Source organism: Leuciscus leuciscus, assembly GCF_965113295.1.
Source record: "Leuciscus leuciscus genome assembly, chromosome: 9".
Classification (NCBI taxonomy): domain Eukaryota; kingdom Metazoa; phylum Chordata; class Actinopteri; order Cypriniformes; family Leuciscidae; genus Leuciscus; species Leuciscus leuciscus.
In genome coordinates, this window is record NC_138733.1 from 19,930,092 (window position 1) to 19,953,217 (window position 23,126).

Below are 23,126 nucleotides of genomic sequence, written 5' to 3' on the forward strand. Positions count from 1 at the left end.
GATTTTCAAAGCTTATATTGTTGTTTCTGGCATTATAGCAACACGCCATTTTCATTGGATTCTCAGTTTGCTTCTCAGAGTTTTGAAAAGATGCCATATTTAACATGGTCTGATTTTTCTCTGCTCTGCAGGTGGTACGGTTATGCCAGAACCCCAAGCTGGCCTTGAAGAACAGTCCTCCGTACATCCTGGACCTGTTGCCAGACACCTACCAGCATCTCCGCACTATCCTGTCCCGCTATGAAGGCAAGATGGAAACGCTGGGCGACAACGAGTACTTTCGCGTTTTCATGGAGAACTTGACTAAGAAGACCAAACAGACCATAAGCCTGTTCAAAGACGGCAAAGAGCGAATGTTTGAGGAGAACTCTCAGCCCAGGTGAGCACATCTTTAATTACAACATTTCAGGTCACCAAATTTCTGCTCTTAGTTGCTTCATAGGCTGCAAATGTTCAATAAGATGTTCGTTACAGTCTGTAGTGACCAAATAAAGGTTTACATTTTTTCCATTTGACGAAGGCGTTGGGTTGGGTGCGAAAGCCGACATCAGAGCTCTCAGGCCACCTCTGTGCAGACGTTTCCTGAGCTACTTCATGTTTTTTGGAATGCTCTGCAACTTAGTTTGGTGTGGGAGGCAAAAGCAGAAGCAGTGAAACATGGTTTGTCAGTCCTTGAATCATGTGAAACCGGTTTCTTGAAAAATTTGAGTAGAGGTTACGTTGAGTTAAGCTGAAGCCCAAGTCATATATCAAAGATGCAAATGAAGTCGAGCATGCAAGCACTCACGGATCAGCCAGTGGACTGAGATCGTATCAGGCCTGTGGTTCTTCTGCTTCTGGAAACTCTTGACGTGACGTGTGTGTGTGTGTGTGTGTGTGTGTGTGTTTGTGGACGGACGGACGGATGATGAGAAATGTGTAATGAAAAATAGGACCAGACACAAGAGGAAGAGCTTAACTGAGGCCCAGACCTTACAACTAACACTTCGGTTTTAGAGTTTCCTGATGCAACCTTCGTTAAACCCACATATCATTTGTAAATCTCACGAATGCCAGTTTATGTCATATACGAAAATAAATGCAGTATGATTTTGAGTATGAGTATGAGAACGGCCTAGCTAAGCTATTGAACCCAATGTGATGTCATATATTTGGCTTATAGTTTGATCTAAAATGACCCAGACATTTTCCCTCAGGAACCGCAGCTCGTTTAGTTGATTGTAAACATCATATTTATGTCCATACTTAATTTGTATCATTCTTATAATCACACTTCCTGTTGTACAGCGGCTTCTCATATCAAAGGCCAGTCATTGAGCCAACTGTCATTTCATATTTTTCATATTATTTTACTTCTCTGAAACTAGAAAATAATTGTCAATCTAAACATTTAGAGGTTTGGGACCTTAAGAGCTTTCATACGAAATCTTTTTGCATGACGAGGGCCTCTTTTTGAGCCGCTTTGGTGGCAAATTCTCGAATCTTAGCTAAAGCTTTTTTTGTGTCATTAGACGCTGAAGCTTTACTTAGTGTGGCTGAGGGGGCGAAGTGTTCGTATTGAGTGAGAAGAGTTTAATGATTAACTCTGACACATAAGTCATGCTCTGCACCATGCAGACACTGCTCTTCCTGTTAACGCATTCACTTCCCCTTCCTGTTTCTCCTAAGCCCCCATCAGCATGCACTGCTGAGGCTAGCTAAAACCTGCTACTTATTACACTGACTGTCAGTGGCAATTCAAGCTTTATAGGATCATTTTCAGCACATTTTGGTAGTTAGTAGTACTGAAGACTGTCATAGATCTCCTACATTCAAATTCATGCACTCTATGTCCAAATCAGAAGAACTGATCTCCTCCTCTATTGCTGCCTTAGCATTGGCTGCTCTAGAGGTAGTGCAAAATTTTGGCTTCAGCCCCTGGAACCTTGATATTGGTCCTGAATTGATACCTTGAATCAAATCGACAGTAGACTGGTGAAAACAGCAGTTAACTTGTTTTGCTCAAATTGCCGAATATGAATAATGACACAAAGCGATTTTCTTGAAGGCATGTATATAATCTAGGACAGCCTCTGCAACATATTGGATATGATTGTAATTACTATAATCAATTATTAAAGGGGTGGTAAAACGCCTTTTTTCGAAGGCTTGATTGTGTTTGTGAGGTGCACTGTAACATGTGTTCATGCTTCGTTTTAAAAAATTTGCATTATTTTTCACATATTTAACCATTATTCTACACTGCTCTGTCCCTCCTTGTAAAAACGGTCGGATGATTTCCGCGTTCTTTGAAGCCCACCCTTCAAAATACGCAATGGGCTCAGATTGGTTAGCTGGCCCAGTGTGTTGTGATTCGCTAACCTCCAAGTGCACGTTGTTCGGAAACGTCACGCCCCCTTATCTTTACCGGTAGTTTGTGCTTCAGTAAACAACGGCGTCAATATTGCCATACCAGTTTGAGCCCGAATCAGACCCAGAGAATGTTAGTGGAGAGGATCGAGCAGAACCTGTTCAAGAACGGCTGTTAAAGGACGTTTCAGAAAGGTATGTTTTTTAAGACTGCAGATCGCTATATGACACTGTTACTTTTGTATATTTAGAACGATTGTAGCTAAATATCTGTCGCCTGAACTATTAATCCAATATGAACACTAAACTTTGGCTTTACAACAGTAGCCAAATCAAACACAAAACCATGTTTAGCATGCCTGTAGATAAACAAGCATGTAGATAAACAATACATAAAAGCTATAATCAAAGAATAATTTACACTGATCACATAAACGACAACAACCACGAACATTCCAAGTTCGCTGCACTGGTGATATGGTTGTCGGATAAGTATGAATTAACGTTAGCATTTAACAAACTGGTGTGTGGAGCCAAACAGCGTTGTCCTTCGTTTACATCCTTGCTACAACGTACAATTAACAATACGAACTATTACAGGAAAACACAACGACGAAAAATAAATCATACTTACAGGTTGTGGCCCGTAAACAGTTTCTGTTTTTAAAGTTGGAACTGCTCCATCTTTTAGGACTAGCCGTTGTGCGGAATCCTTCATCGGAGGAGGGGTTTATGTAAATATTGGGCTTAGTGATGTCAGCAAGCCCGCAGGAATGTCGTGTAGTCCCTACTGGCCATTTTATGTAGTTCTTAGAAATTGATTTCTTTAAAAGCAAATATCTCCCTTTGCTTTAAACTTTGAAAGTTGTAACTTTGCAGATGTTGTTTATGCTCAAACAGCAACAATACACACTAACTAAAGTTAGAAAAGTGAAATCGTGTTTTACCACCCCTTTAAAATAAATGTATTGATGCATTAAATTGTGCATTGATGCATCTTTGAATCCTTCATTATTTAATTTTGCTTTCATGCGGCACTTTACTCTTGCTTGCCTACCAAACCGAATAGCAGGACGATTTGATCAATCCTGAAATTGCTATTGCACACTTTTCCAGTATTCCTTGCAACCCTAGTGCTGCCTTAAGGTATGGTCACATTAGCAATATTTCAGCAAAATTCCACTGGCAGAAAAAGTTCTATTCAGGGCTCGACAATAAGGACTGCCCCGATGGCCCAGTGCCAGCATGAAGGACACTCCGGACAGTTGACGGAATTGTAACTTGCCCGTTTGGGTCAGTACTGCGTCGTCACAAAAGTTTATCATTTGCACGTTTTAAAGTCTTGCCAATTTAAACATTCAAGCGATTTTCAACCATTTAGATTCAAGCACAAGAAGGCGTTTCGCAATACTATGTACGTAAAGATCGGACTTGCATCCTTGGTAGTTCGGACTTAGCAAGTTCGACTCAAGTCCAGTAATTCTGCAAATGGAACAGCAGTGTACTTGACGTCATTCACCTCGTCTTCACTGTAAATTGACAATAAAACAAAATATGATGTATATAATCTAAGCCTTTCTTTGTTTTCATTTTAAAAATCTTAAACGTGTTTCAGGCACCGCTTGCATACTTTATCTTCACTGCATGTATTTTTATAACAAAATAAAATATAAAACTCAACACTGCCTATTTTAATTTTAAAAGTATGAAACATTTTAATATGTGGTAAAGGCAACATGTGCATATACTCTTATTATCTTCGCTATATGTATAATAAAATGAGATGACATAAAGCACAACCCCTCAGACAGCTCTCTGTGCGCGCGAAAACAGCTTGTGATTACTGAATTGAGTTCTCTTTCGGGTCGTCTTATGCTTGAATGGAAAAAATACTCACAATAAACGCATGTTAAAATGACCGTCTTGGCGAGTATTTACTCAAACAATCAGTTATGTCTTAACTAAATGTAAACGAATGACAAAGAAAATGCATGTGTAAGTGTAACAGTATATTGGATCTGTGCATTAGGTCTTAAAGTCACAGCAGCCTTAAATACCTGTTGCCGTCTGTGACAGTTAATCAAACAACAAAAGATGAAGAGAAAATCACTCAGTACTCTTGACTGAGCAACCTTTGTAACTTCAATAAAAATAAATGTACGTTAAATTTACGAAAAACTCCTGAACATGCAGATTTCATTGAAATTTCAATAGATTCTATTGTAATTGGACACTAAATTTCGCTGAGCAATAGTAAAGGTTAGCAACCTTTATACCTCTTTTTAGGTTTAAGAGGTAGTAGGGGTGGGCGATTTATACCGGTAGATACAGTAAACCGGTGGAAATTTGTCAACCGGTAGAGATTTGACTGTCGTCTCAGTGCTAGACAGTGACTGAATGTCTGTCCCAGCGTTGGCAGCATTTGGTTCCAGAGTTCCCAGTCTAAGGGTGCTTTCACACTGGGCTTGTTTGCTGCGGTCCGAGCACGAGCGCGATTGTTCCCGGCGCCCCCCACAGCGTTGGTCTGGTTTCACACTCAACTTGACTCTATCGAACCCTGGTGCGTTTGTGTGCATATTACTTCATCGCAGACATGCACGTGACGGCGCATGATAGAAAACAGAACGCGGGTCAATATATTGTGTTTTTTATTAATTCGGTGCTATTATGCGCAGCTGAGTGAACAACATAGGTTTACTGTGCGTGTGTCGCATAAGGTGGCCTTCTGCTGCTTGCAAACAGACTCTTTTGAGGAGACAGTGGATTTCCATGCGCTATGCGTGAATACACTGCAGGCTCACTCTCGCTCGTATCCAAGGTAAATCATCAACTCTATCATCCCTTACATGTGTTTTATTTAACTAAATACATCATAATAATCAGCTAAAACGCATGCGCAGGTCATATACTTCCTGAACAAGTGCGCAGCCGAGTCCGAATTGCTTTCACATTCACACGAACCACAGCACGGTTCGGGAGCAACCGAACTCAGACCACCTCCTCCAGTTAGTCTCGGGTTCAGTACCCCAATGCGCACCCGGGTCCACATGACAGCGTTCATGTTAGCGACTTTTAGCGTTCCGAACTAAACTGCCAGTGTGAAAGCACCCTAACTGTTGTACTGATGTTTTATGCGGATGCTATGCTGTCCGTGAGATATTTACAGTGAATAATTTGTGTCTCACTGTATTTTCACACCAAGTAGGGTTTCCTTGTGAAGAAATACGCATTGCATAGTGCCCTGATATCCATCTCTGTGAAATTGCATGTGCTCTAATGTAACCTGGCATTAGTGTGTGTCATACAGCTGTTGTCAATTAAGCCAACTATTCAATTCTGAATAGACTTTCTGACATATGTTGCATCCTGAATTATTGTAGTTGTATTATCTTATTGTGATTATGCGTCCATACTCTATTGTTCAGATCGCAAAATTTGGACCATGCTTGACTTTTCGTACTCATGTTTCCCTCTCTGGTTTATTTGGTTATCTTTTCATCTTATCTGCATGTTGTAGGTCTGCATGAAAGGGCCAATTTTAGCAACAGGGAAATGAACAGCAGATATAAGAAGTCAGATGCATATATGTGTGTCTGCCAGCCAGGTTTATTACGGTAAGGCATTATACAGTTGTGTGGTGTAGCAGAAACTTGTCAGCTTGGTGGAATTTTACTGCGTCCAATTTCCATCTTGTTGTAGTCACTGCTCTGTCATAAGATGAGTTAAGTCTTAACATCCTTTGACATGCACATTAATTCTTTCTGTGAGTTGTTATGAACTTAGAGAGTGTAAATTAGATGTTTCCTCTGTACTGGTCCACATTTCAGACTACATAGATAAAATTAACGTTTACTGCAGTAACTACAGTTTCCTAGTTTTGTTTTGTTTTGTTTGTTATGCCATGTTTTGTTGTCGTTTTATTTGTGAACATTTTTGCCTGTATATAAATGCTAAAAGTTGACTTCAGTGTATTCAAGAAGTTCAGCATCAAGATTGTAAACGATGTCTGCAGGAGACTTTACGTTGCAAATTTGATTACAGGTCAAATAAGTTAGTAAACAATCCTTTTCTCAGTTTTTCATATTTTGCATGCCATAAAATACTGTTTTGACTCAAATTCCCAGCTGATAGCCATCAATTCAGTCTTATAGATAGTTGTCACATTAAACAGCACATTCAGATGTGCGATTCAACTGACATCTCTTATCTCCTATTTTGTCGCTTGCATCCACTGTAATCATTTTAGAGGCTTGTTTTTTCACAAGCCTAAAAGGCAAAACAATTTCACAACACTACTTTTAGCCAATGATCTGTTAACCCATGTTTTGTGGTTTAGTACTATTAATTTTAAAAATCAAACAAACAACAAACCATCAAGCAACACTATCAAATGATGGTCCAACAAGCAGTTTTGTAGAAGCAGATATGTTTGATAGTAAAAGTCCTTGGTCAAAGCCTTATTCAAAGTCTTTATATTTCATGCAGAAAGTGCAGTGCCAGGCTCACATCTGTGGGGTGTTAATTGGGCTTTATTTGTATTACAGTTTTTCTCAATTGGTAACACGCTATTCATGAAACAATTCACTATTTTCTCAAAACTATAAACATAGTCTTGTAACTACTCATTCTTGCACGTCAAACTCAAATGTTTCAGTCAAAAACATAATAAAACAAAATCAAACTTTGACCTCAGATGACACACAAACCCAATTCTTCACTGCCTAGAGAACACCAGTGCAATAGTTCAAAACTCTTACAACCCTACGCACACCTTGGCAATAGAGAACTTAATTAGAACTAAAACGTGGTGTAACAGTGTATTAATGAAAATATATGAATGCATATTTGTATATGCTTAAAGGGATAGTTAATCTAAAAAGAAATGGAATTGTGAAGGAAATTTCTAGGTTTAATTCTAGTTGGGAAATCATTTTCAACTATTCGTAAATAATATTTCCTTGGTAACCTGACAAAAGACAACCCCCTTAGCCAATCCCCCCTGAGGTTGCCTCTCGGTTCTTCAAAAACATGGTACATGCAAGTAGTACTTGGCCACAAATCAGTTTGGCAGTTATGAGTTTGAGGAGAACATGTGCTATAGTGAAAGTTATCTTATCTAAAGTAGTGTACTATGTACTGTAATTATACTCGGTGTACGCAGTGTAAATTTTTATTTATTTAACTATTTTATATCAGTGGCATTCAAATGATGGACCGCGTTCCGGTTCTGGACCCCGGCATGGTTTTATCTGGACCATTTTACTGTTTCTACAGTTTAAAGTGAGCAGCTCGTCAGAACAACAGAGCGGTTCACACCACAAGTGCTCAGGGTCATTTATGGTAATGATCTTTCAGTGCTACATCCTTTATTTTTTATCTAGAGCAAAACGCACCTCATTCAAGTCCTTTCTGCTTCGTGCTCGTTGCCTCTCTCTCTCTCTCTCTCTCTCTCTCTCTCTCTCTCTCTCTCTCTCTCTCTCTCTCTCTCTCTCTCTCTCTCTCTCTCTCTCTCTCTCTCTCTCTCTCTCTCTCTCTCTCGACGTAGGGCTGCAGATAACGCGGTTGATTTAACAACATAGCAGAAACACTGTGAGATGGAAAAATAGGGTTTTTTTCTAAAACACTGCAGAAAACGAGAATACAGCAAATACAATTATTTATATCTCAGACATTTAACTAAACCAGGTTTGTGGCAAGTTAACCCTTGGTGCCTTTAGATGGTTTTTTTCTTCTTCTTTTTTCTCCCCATTTAGCATTACTATTAGGCATATTATAAAGCAATGTTATAATTTGGTAAATGATTTCGAGATGGCGAAGGAAGACAATTTTTTTTTGAAATGACTAATTAACTTTGTTTTGTGCTCATAATGAGATATTTGATTATAGATATGTATGTTTTTTGTTTTTAGTAGTTTATTACTTTGAGCAAAATATAAAAATGGTTCATTCTTTTCTTAAGAGGTAAACCCTGCATCCCCCAGTATGTTTTTTTTATACGTCTAAATAAAAAATAAAAAGAGTTCACATTATTAGTTAATTATATTCTACACTTGTGTCTATGAATGCGAACATGGTTAAACTTAGGGTCAAAATTTGGGGTTTTTCAGAAAACAGAAAATTGCAATGTGTGTAAAAACGGATGAAATGGTTTTAAGAAGTGTGTCATAGTATTGAGAAAGAATTAATGGTTTGGGAAATTGGGCCAAATAAATCATTTACAGTGTGTTAGCAATTGAGAAAAACTGTTATCGTTCATTGTTTAGCGAGTTATATTGTTCTCGAGATTGCAGGAACCAAGTTACCCTGAAATTTAATGGAGCTGAGCAGCCAATGATTCGGTTTTGTGTGTAAATCGGTAAACATCTCTGAACTTCCATCAAAAGGATTGTTTTGTCAGTTTTTCATGAGTTTGTTCACACAGGGAGCGCTTCGGATGGAAACACTGTTAACACGTCCGAGGATTGTATTGCAGCTCGAGTTACTACGTCCTGCATCTCGCTCCACATAGAGCCAAGCCGAGCCCAGCTAAGCACGGTCGAGAGACACACTCAAGCAGTGGGACGTTGTATTTATTTATGGCCTACTGAACACTAACAGATAATGCGGCTCTCATACTCTTGCTATATTACTCTCCACTTATATTATACACTCCAGACTTGGCACACAACAGACATGCTTTCCCGTCTCTTTCGCTTTCAAAGTCACAGTTCTCCTATTTCCTAGTCAAGGGTTATGTTGAGCTGGCATTCAGTCTGTTCTTTAGTTCTTCCTCTGAAACACTGCTCTTTAAAGTGATAGTTCACCTGAAAATGACAGTTGTGTTATTCATTCTCACCTTCATATCATTCCAAACCATTTTGACCCCCAACACAGACATTCTTCAAAATATGAAAAAAAAATTATCACACGTTTTTACAAAAAGATTAAGCAGTACAACTATTAATATGAAATGTTTCTTGAGCATAAAATCAGCATATTAGGATGATTTCTGAGTAATGTAATGGAGTAATGTTGCTGAAAATTCTGCTTTGCTGTGACAGGAATAAATTAACTTTTTAAAATATATTCAAGTAGAAAAGTTATTTTAAAGCAGCAGTCCGTAACTTTTTGTGTTCAAAATCAAAAGAGCATACATTATGAATCCATTTACCAAACTGTGTTTTTGTCTTATCCTGAATCACTACGGTACACCTATAATAAGTGTTTATATTCAGACTATTTTAGACTGGTTCGGGTCGGCACCGTTGTGGAGTAGCCCAGTACCTGCGTGACTCGTCATAGACATAAACGCAGAGAAGTAGCTCTGGCTACAATGTTCTTCCATAAGACGCATGCAGTTCTGTTTATTAATCGCTAGAGCACCAAAAGTTACGGACTACAGCTTTAAATTATCATATTTCACAATATTACTGTTTTTAGATCCCAGTGTATTTAAAATGAACATAAAACATTATTTACATAAATTAATATTATTAACATAAAATAGGCTAAATTGGGGATGATGACTTGTCACACAACCTGTCCATGTTGGCTTCTGCTTCATTTGATTAGCTTCTACCAAGTGACAGATGAGGCCTTTTTTTAAGCCTATTTATTTTGCTATCTCAGCTATGCATGATTATATGATTACTGGTTAGTTAAGTTTATTTGCATTTTCAGAACAGACCACACTTAAGAGGACAACTTCTCTATAAATCACCTGGCACAGTGGATAAGAATAGATGGTGTCAGATCATTAAACAAAATTTGTTTGTGTGAGTGCATTGAATCTCACTGGGCACCATGTTCGTGTATTTTATGTAAAGGGGTGTGTGTGTGTGTGTGTGTTTGCTTGAGTGTGTGACTGCTGTCACCACCGCTTCCTGACAGAGATCCGGTGTGAAGCCAGTTCTGGACAGTTAAATTTGTCTAGGGGTGGCTGCGTTGACAAGAAAACAGAATCCATGATCTGTTTGAGTATTCTCATGAACACGTTGTTTAGACAGAACTGGTTTGCTGTTGCACAAGTCTGATATTTGGGGAAATGTTAAATGTTTTAGGGAAGTTGGCTGTTGAAATGTGCATTAGTTGAGCAATTGAAATCATGTCATTTAGTGCATACTGGCTCTGGTGTTTTTGTGTGTGTGGACAAATGAAGGCAGGCGCTAAAGAGAGACTGTAGGTGTGACTCTTCTGAACTGTAGACTCTTTGATAATCAGCCGTGGGCATGAGCGGACCGCTCTCGCTTTCTCCAGTTGGCTTGGCTGTTTTATCACGGGAAAACAGGAAACAGGAAGGGAGCAGCCAGCTGCAGGTCAAAGGTCAGGCCAAAAGAGGAGGAAAGCTGACAAAAGCACAGTATCTAGGCAGGGCTTGGCCTACACTAACAGCAAGGAGAGGCCGGCCAACCGAGGGATTGGGGAGGAGTAGCAGGCAGTCATGAAACTGCAATAATGAAGCACTCTGTCCGGCACTATGCCGGTGCCTAAATTGAGAATCACGTTTTTTTTGTTTTAAAATAGAGATCACGATTCTCCCACGATTCTGAACTGACAGCTAAACAAAATAAAATGTAATTTTACTACGGATTCTGACAAAATGTTAATTGTTCCAGTCTATTTAAAACATTTAATTACTAAAAATAAAATAAAATAAAAACATTTTAAAATCTAGGCTATTTAAATGAATGATTCGATGACTCCCTCATAAAGACTTCACTCCTTTCATTACTGGATGATTCAGCGGTTTTAAACGAATCTCTTGAATGAATGATTTAATGATGCATACATTTAAGTCACTGTTGTCGCCACCTGCTGGTGTAATGATGTAATTGATAGTCGTTAATATGCGTCAAGTTGCGTGCAAAAGATCGCTACTGTAGACATCAGTGTTTATATCCGAACTGTAAACTTTTAAACAAGTACTTCTGTGATACTATAAATTATTGTAACACAAATATTGGTATGTATTGGTCTCATCTTTCTAATATGAAGTAGCCTGTTCAAATACATCATTAGGCATTAGAAATGTCATTCATTGTGATTGTTTGGGAGCATTTTATTTATTGTTCTGAAGAGTGACGCCTCTGACTGAGTGCTGCTAACAAACAACAGCTTTAGTGAGTGATTGAGTGGGTCCTGCTGCATGAGTTTTGTCTTTCTGTGCATCTGTGCCCTAGTTAGTTTGAATCTCCTAACGAAAGCCTCTCCTCTCCCTCATGGTTTGAAAGATGAACGTTCGCAAACATTTTGGTTGAAAGTGCCGGTCTTTATAACACCAAAGGCCTGCAGCCTCACCACACAAATGCCATTGCTTAACTTCTCTTATATGTCCTCGTGGAGTGAGTAAGCATGGTACAGCTGGCTTAACCAGAAGGAACATTGGCACTCTTTTGCCACAAACAACAACTGTTCCCAGAGCCATAGATAAAGGAGTATGTAAACCCAGGCGTGAGGACAGTGGGATTTCAAAATGTTGGATGGCATGTACTACTTTGGTAACTCTTTATTTTAAGTTGACGTAGTTACATGTTACTCAATAAGGCACTTGTACACCGCATTTACTACACAGGCCACAGCAGCAAGCAACGGCACTCAAAAAAAAAACTCTTTTGTAATGTTTTTGCAGGCATGTGTGTTCAAATTAACGTTTTAAATAGAGTACCTGCTGCACATACAACATTTATTACGGTACTACTGTATTGATAGCCTGGAAATCCAGACCCAAATCTGAAAGATTAAGGGTCTGGCATCGACTAATGAAAATCTCCCAGCTCGAGGGGCGGCACCAAGCATGCATTTGAAAATCTCGCTGCACGCAATTGGATAACACTACGACCAATCACAACAATATGGTCCCATACGCTTAGCTACCAGCGGAGCTAACTGGTAGATTAGACTCTTGCCGTATCCGGTCGGCAAAAAAGCAAAGGAAGGATTTGAGCGCCGTCTTCTGTTCCTCTTTTAGATAAAAAGCCAAGTCTAACTTGTTCATTGTAGCGGCCAAAGTCTTTTCAAACAACTGGTGTTCATCCATAGCCGTCTTGCAATGTTTACTAATGACTTCGACGTCACAACGCTGTCGTCTTCTGTTTAGCTCTCCTCTGGCCCGCCTATATCAGATAACAAAATTTGTGATCATAGTTAATGAGCATCATTACTCGACGCCAGAGTAAACTCGCTGAGCAAATTCAATTTGTGCTCTCGCGAGAACTCTGGATTTCCAGGGTACTGTATTGATGATGATACTACCGTTTCAAAAAATACAATGGCATCGGCAGTATTTTGAAGTTTTAGTATTGCGATACTACCGTTGTACCAGTATACCGTGCAACCCTTCTCAGTAGTAAGTGAATGTACTTCACCTTAAAATAAAGTGTAACCACTTGTTTTAGTTTACTGTGTAGCAAAAATGCATGCATAGGCTATTGCTTTCACGCACTCTTTTGCTTACTGTCATTTCTTGTAGTTTACACTCCATTTTTGCAGTTTTTGTAACACCCCTTTTTTCTCACTCAGTCTTGCTCTCTTTTTTCTCATAGTCCAAGTAAAGATTGAGTTTTTGGAGGCAGCTGCGGCACTGCCACACTCAGACTCTCTCTTGTGCATGTCAATTCCCTAGGCTGGAGAGCTTGTACAATCCCCCACTGTGCTGCCCTGTAAATCATGGCTTTCTTTCCACTTCCTCCCCCTGCCGTGTTGCGCGACCCTCCCTGCTCTCGCATGCCTGTCTTGGGCTTATGTGCCCAGAGTCGGTGGAATCAGAAAAATGCAGCAGGCATTCAGAGCGTCCACCTCAGTCCCTGATACTCCCTCACTATGCCTGCTGGCCACAGAAATACCCAATCACCAGGCCAGACTCCAGAATCTGCTGACGTTTACATGTTTCTGTGCTGATTTGGGGAAAATGACCTCTATTATTGCTCTTGATAAGATCCAGTTATTTCCTGTTAAGATTTGCCAAGTTTGATCAAATATCGTGACATAATTAATCATTATGAAATTACTAAGGCTGTTGTTGTTTTTTGGGGATTATCAAACCTCTCAGTGAAAGTAACTGTTCTCTTTCCTCTTTTTCAGACGGAACCTGACGAAATTGTCGCTGATATTCAGTCACATGCTCGCGGAGCTCAAAGCCATCTTTCCCAACGGCCTGTTTCAAGGGGATAACTTCAGAATCACCAAAGCGGATGCCGCAGAGTTCTGGAGAAAATCCTTCGGGGACAAGTGAGAAGCTTAATGTGCTCTTTGTTCTCGTAACATATTAACACGCCATGTTCCATGAAAAAACAAAGGAAGATGGACTTTGAACATTTTTAGGAAAGTAAAACAGTCTGATTCTGGTAACATAACCTACATTTCTTTGATTTTCAGGACCATCGTGCCTTGGAAAGTGTTCCGGCAGGCCCTGCATGAGTTTCACCCCATCAGCTCGGGCCTGGAGGCCATGGCACTTAAATCTACCATTGACCTCACCTGCAACGACTACATCTCCGTCTTTGAGTTTGACATCTTCACCAGGCTTTTCCAGGTGCGCCGTTCAATCACTTCATCACTTCCTCCAAGCACAAACTAGCTCCATTGTCCCTGAGCTCTGTGTAGAGGAAGGTCTGACAATGACTATTGTTGTGGCCGTGTGCTGTGGGTATGGAGGCGCTGTTTGAGTGTGCGTGTCATGAAGCTTCAGTTCTCATGGCTGAAAGCCAGCCTGAATGGAGGCCTCTTATCGCCTTTTGTAGCTCAAACAGGCTTGTCTGCACTCATCCGAGCACACAATTTCCTGAGAGTAGGGGCGAAAGACCATTTGAAATTGCTTCAGCTTTAGAAGAGAGATCTGTTTGACCTATTTTAATGACAACTTCTGCTAACCTCTGTGGGGTTTTTTGCTCTAATTATATACCCAATGAGAACAATAATGCAGAACAGAGATGTTTGAGGTTTTTCTGTTCTTTTACTTGATTTTATACTTTTTATACTGGCACCACATAATTAGTGGCAAAATCACGATTACTGTTTCTCATACTTGGGGTTGGGGTTTGTTCAAATATTTAACTATATGGGTTGACAGATGATATGCAAGATTGACATCTATGTATAAACTACCATTCAAAAGCCTGGGGTCTGTAAGATCTTTAAAATTTTCTATTTTGCATTTGTTTGATGAGTGAAATACAGTAAAAACAGGAATATTGCTGTTTTCTATTTAAATATGTATTTAAAATGTGATTTATTCCTGCGATGGAAAAGCTGAATTTTCAGCAGCCATTAGTCTTCAGTGTCACATGATTCTTTAGAAATCATTCTAATATGCTGATTTAAAAAAAAAGTATTATTATCAATGTTAAAAACAGGTTTTTTTCAGCATTCTAAGAACAGCCTTTATTTGAAATCTTTTATAACATAAAATTGATCAAAAGTGAAATTTGTCAATTAATGCACCCTTGCTAAATAAAAGGATTACTTTCTTTTAAAAAAAAAAATCTTACTGACCCCAAACTTTGAATGTTAGTGTAACGCAACAAATGCATTGCAATGCCCATCCGTAGCATCCTGATGACGAATTTTGCCATTGTCTTCACATTGTCTTCAGAAAATGTACAAATCTAGTCATGTTGATTTTTTCCATGGAACAGTGGACTATTGTGATTTATAATAGGAATCTATAATATAGCAGCTGTTGAATGCATCATCTGACGGCTGCTTGGCAGCACAGTGCTGTCTGTGTAATGAGCTCATTATTCAGAGTGCTCCAGCACAGACATCACAGCGGTCCAGGGCTTTCTCATCCTCTCTCTCCTCAATAGGCCATAATCACATCTATCCTTTAATTAGCCTCCCTTACTTCACTTCAGAGCTAATTTGAGGAAAAAGGGGGGCCAAGATCATTTTTATGGTTGATGCAGCCATAATCGAATATGGCCTTTTTGAAACATTCAATAATCGAGCTAACATTGACAGCACATCATAATTCAAGTCGGTATGTTGGTCTGTTAGAGAGCTTAAAACGGCTGTGGCATGGCTGGTCCAGTGCCCGTTTCGGTTGCAGCGTACAGCGCTTGTGCTGCACCGTACCTCTGCTTCATTCAACCAGCCCAGCAGCCAGAAATAGACTGGCTGTTTACAGAGAGCCCGCAAAGCTCTTTGACGAAGCTCCACGTTGCAAGGTTGCGCTTCTCATCAGCATCTGAATGAACCCACCCTGCTGGACAGCCAGTCACAGGCTTTTTTATTCCTTCAATTCAACAGCCTTTTGACTCGGAGGCCCTGTTTACACCTGGTATTAAGATGTGTTTTGGATCACAAGTGGACAAAGCTAAATACAGGTTTAAACGGGGTCTAAAACGTTTTGAGCTTGTCCACTTTCGACTACTTTCAGAGGTATTGCTTTCGGATTGCTTTCGTAGTGTAAATGCTCATGTGGTCGAATGTGTTCGAACAGCCGCAAAAGATCGCCTAATCTCCGCCTACTGACCTAACGCGTAAACATTATGGGAAGCACGCTTGCCAGACGAGATTTTACTATGTCGGCTGGAGACCCAAGTTTGGTTTGAAGACGAAAAACTTAAGCACTTGCAGCTGTCAGAACAGAAACGAAAGCTGATGCTCTCCCTATGTTTTTCCGTTGTCTCCGGGCTTTATATGTAAATTGCGTGAGCTCAATTTGTCCATTAGATCGAAAGATCTGAAAAAACACATGCATTTACTGGCCCACAGACCCTCCCCTCAAAGAAATCAGGACAGAAGTGGTTGAAAGTGGACAAAAGAGACAATTTTAAACACCCAATGTAAATGGTATTCGTCTCCCTTTTCTACTTGTGATCCGAACGACCAAAACCCATCTTAATACCAGGTGTAAACAGGGCCTGAGTGGACCTTTGTGAGACGGATACCTCAGTATGAAAACCGGTTTTGTTTAATGTGTTTGCTCAGCGTACACAAGCATGATTAGGCATCTCGGGTTATGGTAGTAAATACTGAAGATCTTTAATAATGATAATATGTAATCTGAGAGGGGAAAAGTTGTCCGTCCCTATGTGGATTGGTTGATCCATTTTTGCTCTGCAACTACTTGTTTGACATAAGTGTCTGGGGGTGATGCACAAAGCGTTTTGAAAATGTGTGAATGAATGCAGCTCGCTCTGAGGTGTCTGAGACCACTTTTCCACAGAGACCGTGATGATGCATAAGCCACTACATAACATGTTCTCAACAAACAAACATGGTGGATCATGGTCTTTTAGTCTTACTGTTCATTTTTAGCTTTAGCATATTTACAGCATATTTTAAATCCATCGTAGTTATTATGATATTTGTAGACCATTTTATTCCAAACAGTCAGTAAAAATAAAATGGCTGCAGCTCAACCGAAACCAAAATGGGGTATCCGTCGACTGAATGCATACTGCATCACACACTTCAAGTGTAGACGACAGTCCGTCTGTGTCCCAAACTTTCAATTAGAGCTCTGTGATTCTTAGTCGAGCTGATAAAATTACTTTCAAAGAGAAAAAAATTAACTTTTTTTATAGATCGGAAAGTGAGTTTTTGTTTGACGTCTTTAGACATCGAAATTTGCATACGCAAGCCGTGGGCAAGCTGTCGGTCGGTTTCAGCGCACTCAATAAAAAAAATAAAAAAGGGAACATGTCTTTATTCTATGAAGTGTTTGTCAGTCAGAGGAAGTACCAGTCTTGATGCCATGAACGTGAATGAAGTCCTTTAAAATTGGCTTCTGAAAAATAATACTGTCTCACTGAACTAAAATATTGTCATCTCCTCCCTTGATGGAATATATATTGACAATTTGTCTCTATTGATAAACTTTGACTGATTGCAACAGTCCTGTGGTTTTGGATGACCTTATGCAAAGGAAGGAAGACTGATGTGTGTTTTAAATTTGTCAGTATGTGTCACTGCACATTTTTATCTCAGTTTTGAGGTGTGGCTTCACATCGGCATCTAATTGGACTGATATTAAGTGATGTTTATACACAGCGATCTGAGTTCATTTAGTTTTCTAGTGTCACTGGCATACATAGTGACTCACCACACCATCCCCAAAATGCTCTGTCTCTCTATGACTCAGACTTCTAGTCATCTTTTAAATGGATATTAGAGGTCATCTCAAAAAAGACTAGACTATAAGAAGTATAAAAAATATAAGAGTATATTTGCTGTAAGTTATTTACATGCCACTAAATTCACAGTGTGAAAAAAAAAACCTAACTGTGTATCTTCTCTTTATTTTTCTTCCTTTTTTTTATGTAGCCATGGTCGTCACTGCTAAGAAACTGGAACAGCCTGGCAGTGACTCATCCGGGGTACATGGCCTTTCTTACCTATGATGAAGTTAAAGCTCGTCTGCAAAAATTCATCCACAAGCCCGGCAGGTAATGCACATACCGTCCGCACCCCTCATCCATGAACACGTCACTGTTAAAGGGGTAGTTCACACAAAAATAAAAATAGATGTAGTCATTTAGATAATGACTCCTGTCGTTCCAAACCAGTATGACCCTTTTCTTCAAAACGACACAAAAAGATGATTATTTTATGATTTTTTTTCTCATTGTTTTATCTGTTATTTTATTTTAACTTTTTTTTTTAATATATATATTTGCCCACAATGTCAATATCAGCAGTATCACATGGCAAAACAACGTTTTTAATTCTTAAGTAAAAAAAATTTTGAAACTTGATTTACATTTTTTTTATTTATTATTAATCAAGTCAAATGGGTGCTGTTGTGGCCTGAATGAACAGAGTTTTCTTCCACTGTCATTACTCACAACTCAGGTGCCTTTGGCTAAGGCACCTTAACCCCCAATCATCCTGCGGCAAAAATGGCTGCCCGCTGCTCCGGGTGTGTGTGTGCACTTGGATGGGTGAAATGCAGAGCACAAATTCCAAGTATGGGACACCATGCGTTTGGAACAACAAGATGAGAATGATGGCAGAATAAAACATTTTGGGTGAACTATCCCTTTAATCTCAGTATTCGAGGATCTTGGTGTCTTTGGGTTCCAGCCATTAAGTGTTTTTCATTCAAACGTGCTTGTGGTGTCACTGCAGCATTATCTGCGACTCTTACACAAACAGTGACAGGAGTTACATGCACCGTTAGTCGCTTGAATCCCCCCTCTCAGTGGACCGAAGGACAGCATGGTACCTCCCATCAATAGATGTATTGTAAAAGTACCATGATGTCACAAGCACTCTCATTGCAAGGAAAAGCAATCATATGACCAACACTAATGCACTGAGACCAGTTTCTCAGCGATGGCTTGATCTGACACTGTTAGATTGTCCTGTTTCTTTTAACTCATGTCGTAATTGTCTGTTGTAACGGTCACGTTTTACCCTTGGTTACAGCTATATCTTCAGGCTGAGCTGTACACGGCTCGGCCAGTGGGCTATCGGTTATGTCACGGCTGATGGGAACATCTTGCAGACCATTCCTCATAACAAACCCCTCTTCCAAGCCCTCATCGATGGCTTTAGGGAAGGATTGTAAGTCAAAACACCGGCTCAGTCTAAAACTCAGCACAGAGATCATCCATTCACACATTTAGATGCGTAATGAAGCATTAAATGTCACACCTCTCAGATCTTAAGTGTATCTTACACACTGTTTATTCCTATTTAGCTACCTTTTCCCAGATGGCCGCACTCAGAACCCTGACCTCACAGGGCTGTGTGAGCCCTCGCCTCAAGACCATATCAAAGTCACACAGGTCTGTTTTTGTTTTCATTCTATCAGTCAGCCACCTAAATCTTGAATCTCGATTCATTTGGATAATATCCATCATTCATCTCCTACAGGAGCAATATGAACTCTACTGTGAGATGGGCTCCACCTTCCAGCTGTGTAAGATCTGTGCTGAGAATGACAAGGATGTGAAGATCGAGCCCTGTGGCCACCTCATGTGCACTTCCTGTCTCACAGCCTGGCAGGTAAAGCTGAAGAACCTACAGCCATCCATCTGTTTAGACACATGTGCATGTTTTCTTCATTCTCGGTTCTTTTCTCTCATAGGAATCAGAAGGACAGGGTTGCCCGTTCTGTCGCTGTGAAATAAAGGGCACCGAGCCCATCGTTGTTGACCCCTTTGATCCCAAGGACCCCAATAGCGGAGGCTCCTACGGAGGCTGCAGGGGCATGTTTGGAGCCGAGGGAGCCCCTTCGCCTAGCTACGACGATGACGATGATGATCGTTTGGAGGATTCTCCTTTCATGATTAGCAAGCTGGTCGGTTCTAAAGTGAGAATAACTTTCTCTTAATTATATTATGGACCATTCAGCTTTGCTAAACCTGCAAAGAAATGTCACCTTCTACACCTTAACCTGTTTTTCAGTGAACAGAATTGATTTAGCTGTCACCTGCCTCAGTAAATATATATATTTTTATGTGTTTGATGCTCCTATTTTGAAGTTGAATATAGGAATTCCCACAAATCCAAACCAAATAACTATTCCTCAGCCACAGATCGCTGTAACAGCTCTGAAATGATGGCTGAAGAATTTAGCATTAGTAATCCGTATAGATGTATCCTGAATGCTTTGGCTTGTTTCAGGTGGAGAGGCCGCCCTCACCGCTGTCAGTCGCCCCTCAGGCCGTCGTTCCCCCAGTACCTCCTCGGCTGGATCTGTTTCCTCTCAGACCCACCAACCCTCCCGGGGCCTCTAGTCCAGGGGCCACATCCAAGGTAAATGCACTGTGCGGAATGTTTCGCCAAGTTTTTTTTTACCCTCTGTACCTCATTTTGGAATGTATTAAGCATTCTTTTTAAACACTTCAGAAGGAAATTTTAGGGTTAGGAGTAGCAGAACGTTGCAGGATGTTCAGGTGCTATTGCAGTTTTGATAGCTAGTTTATCATTCACAATCCAGGCCCCATCCCATCACAAGGATAAGCCATTACCGCTGCCCCCGGCTCTAAGGGACCTGCCGCCACCTCCTCCCCCAGACCGACCTCACCCTACCGGCTCTGACAACCGGCTCCCAAGACGCCCTCTCCCCAGTACACCCGGAGAACCTCCTCGCGACAAACTGCCTCCTGCCCCTCCTAACCGCAACATGCCGGACTGGAACTCCCGGCCCGTACCCAAAGCCCCATCACAGCCACCAGCAACCGGAGAGTCTCGCGGATCTCGAGAACTCTCTAACAGACACTCTCTGCCTCTCCAACTTCCTTCCACGCTCGACACAAGAACAGAAGGCCCACGAAACAATGGTCCCCCCAGCCTTGACCACCAGCTGGTGAGGACACACATCCCATATTTACACCATGACATAAGCCCAATTTGATTTATTTATTTATTTATATCTAACCTTCATGTGCTCAATGTGCAGAGTTTCGTATCATCCATTTCTGGGTCGGAGTACGACAACCCGAAAGTAAAGCCGTCTGCTTCAGCTAATGCCATCTATTCTTTGGCAATCCGGTAGGTACCACAAACCCAACATAAAAGCTAGGGCTGCATCAAATATATCGAAATAAAACCGGAATCATGATATGCTTAATGCGATTAGTCAATCTCTTGCGCTGCTGGTAATGTTATTTTTGTATTAATGGCTCATTTTTATTTTACAATTGTACAATTGCAATGTATTATTCTGGTAATGTTTTTTAATCACAATAAAAACATTATTTTATAGTCGAATTGAATGAGGCAAAAGCTGTGGGGATGTCTTTTTTTTTTCTTTTTTTTTCTGTTGACTTTATGGTTACTGAGGGGTTTGAATTTGTTCTTGTAAAGAGTGAAGCCGAATGTAAACACCAAAATGTTATTTTTTTTAATCTAATTGTTCAACCCTAAAAGGAACTCTTCAATGTTAAAAGTAATTTTTCAGCATAAAAGAAAAAAGATTTTCTATGCAGATGCACTCCCTAACAAAATCACTAATCATTCTAGAATTATACATTCTTTCCAAACAGAGCTATTGAAGTCACCTGATGAAATTTCCTGTATTTTTTCATATTGCAGTATATATCACAGACAAAACCCAAATCTTGCCATGTCCACTTGTTCCTGTAGCAGTAGCAATAATAAAAATGCCACCTCACTTTCTGAACTATAAACCTGTTAGAAAAGGCGAGCAGTCACATGTATGTGTTGACTCTTCGTCCTGTGCTGACAGGCCTCTTCCAGCAGTTAAGTCGCAGACAGGGGAGGACGCCTCTGAGAACGATGAGGAGTCGGAGTACATGACGCCATCTTCTCGACCAGTGCTGCCCTCTGCTGCAGGGGAGGCTGTGCCCAGACCACCTCCTCCACTTTCTCTCAGTCCCAGGTAAAGTTCATTCACCAGCCATGGACGTGCAGAGCACCAAAAGAGACACTCTGAATAGACTCAAGCACATTTACAATCTCTGTCAGTGTACTAAAACTCAGCGTTTACTTCTCTAGAAGTTTGCTCTATGATTTGGAGTCAGAAAGCCCACAGATGTATGAAGCCATGTACAATATCCAAGCCCAGGCCCTCACCACCTCTGGACCACAACAGGCTAGAGACTCAGGTACTGTGATGTGTGAAGATCTTCATCTTCATACAGACAGTCTACCTGTATATTCTGCCATGTGAAATACTGTGTGTCCGTCCTTGTTCAGATTACTCTGAATTGCCTCCTTTGACCTGCTCTAATGGCCTGAGGGATCCTGTTGGTGCATGTGGTGAGGAGGAGGAGGAGGAGGAGGAGAACAGCTATGACTACCCCAAGCCCCATCTACCTGCCAACCTAGCCCGACGCACACTTTCAGATTTTAACCCTACATCCTCATCCTTCAGCCGCCTTTCCATAGACGGCGAGCTTGGCGCAACCGCAAGTAAATCATGCCCAGTGCTATTTTTATTTATTTGTGTGTGTTCTTGTATATATGGTTTATAAGGACACAAATGTGTATAATGACATGGATATTACTACATAAACATGATTTATGAGGACACTTCCTATGTCCTCGTGAACCAAATGGCGTAAAAAACAAAGTGATTACTAAACAGTGATTTATTTGAAATTCCAAAAATGCCAAAAAAATTCTGTGATGGGTAGGTTTAGTGTTAGGTGACAGAATATACAGTTTGTACTAGGGCTGAACGATATTCTGTTTTAACATCGACATCGCGATGTGCGCATGAGCGATAGTCACATCGCCGGAACATGCGATGTGAAGGGTAGTAGCACCCATGGTGTATTAAAAGAACGGTAGCACACAGTAAACACGAGTTTGTTGTATGTCTTGTTGCTGCGGTGACATTTGCACGTTCCGCGTTCCTGCACAGTGATTGGTTCGCTGTGCCGCTGCTCACCGCTCACAGCCAACATTCACTGGCAATCCTATAGCTAAAAATGGGCGACGAAGAGGATCCGCCACAAAAAAAAAGTTGATTTCGTACCAAAAAAAAGTCAGAATCTATTTCGGCTACAAAAAGGTGGATGTTGACTAAAAAGAGGTAGGCCTACTTTGCCTGGAGTGTTATAAAGTTATGGATGGTTGTCTTTTTTAAAAAGTCTTTTGTCTTTTATTTTTCGTGTTCACATTTATGAGTTAAAAACAATGTTACGTGACAGTTTTCCATTACGGACGCGAGCGCTCTGAAAGCGGCACTAAAAGACTGCTTTAAAACTTTCACAGAGACCTCAAACAGAAAGCACAAAGCGTTTCTTTAAAACGAATTTCGTTTTGTATTATATGTATCTTAATTTTAATCAGTGTTTCATTATCCAATTTCCTGGATTTAATCAATAAAAAGTAAATATAGCAGACAATAAATAATCACGACACGGAGGCGCCAGCGA

The 23,126-nt window shown here is 40.4% G+C and overlaps 1 protein-coding gene and 1 long non-coding RNA gene across 3 annotated transcripts in view; one reads left to right on the forward strand and one right to left on the reverse strand.

The window, feature by feature from the left end:
* The window catches only part of cbl (Cbl proto-oncogene, E3 ubiquitin protein ligase), a 33,361-nt gene that overhangs the window by 5,888 nt on the left and 4,347 nt on the right, over window positions 1–23,126 (forward strand). Inside the window, exons 2-15 of one of the 2 annotated variants that reach the window (XM_082179376.1) lie at window positions 132–379; window positions 13,408–13,554; window positions 13,702–13,858; window positions 17,596–17,717; window positions 18,700–18,837; window positions 18,974–19,061; window positions 19,150–19,281; window positions 19,364–19,588; window positions 19,903–20,034; window positions 20,219–20,587; window positions 20,681–20,772; window positions 21,470–21,622; window positions 21,742–21,848; window positions 21,940–22,155. In XM_082179376.1, coding sequence (XP_082035502.1) covers window positions 132–379; window positions 13,408–13,554; window positions 13,702–13,858; window positions 17,596–17,717; window positions 18,700–18,837; window positions 18,974–19,061; window positions 19,150–19,281; window positions 19,364–19,588; window positions 19,903–20,034; window positions 20,219–20,587; window positions 20,681–20,772; window positions 21,470–21,622; window positions 21,742–21,848; window positions 21,940–22,155 — 2,326 coding nt within the window. Of the gene's footprint in view, window positions 1–131; window positions 380–13,407; window positions 13,555–13,701; window positions 13,859–17,595; window positions 17,718–18,699; window positions 18,838–18,973; window positions 19,062–19,149; window positions 19,282–19,363; window positions 19,589–19,902; window positions 20,035–20,218; window positions 20,588–20,680; window positions 20,773–21,469; window positions 21,623–21,738; window positions 21,849–21,939; window positions 22,156–23,126 lie in introns of both variants that reach the window. The other variant, XM_082179375.1, reaches the window with a different exon arrangement.
* Window positions 7,535–12,756, reverse strand: LOC309505919. Its single transcript, XR_014208593.1, has 2 exons — window positions 9,661–12,756; window positions 7,535–9,564 (listed from the first exon to the last, which is right to left on the reverse strand). It is a non-coding gene; the product is annotated as an uncharacterized lncRNA (long non-coding RNA).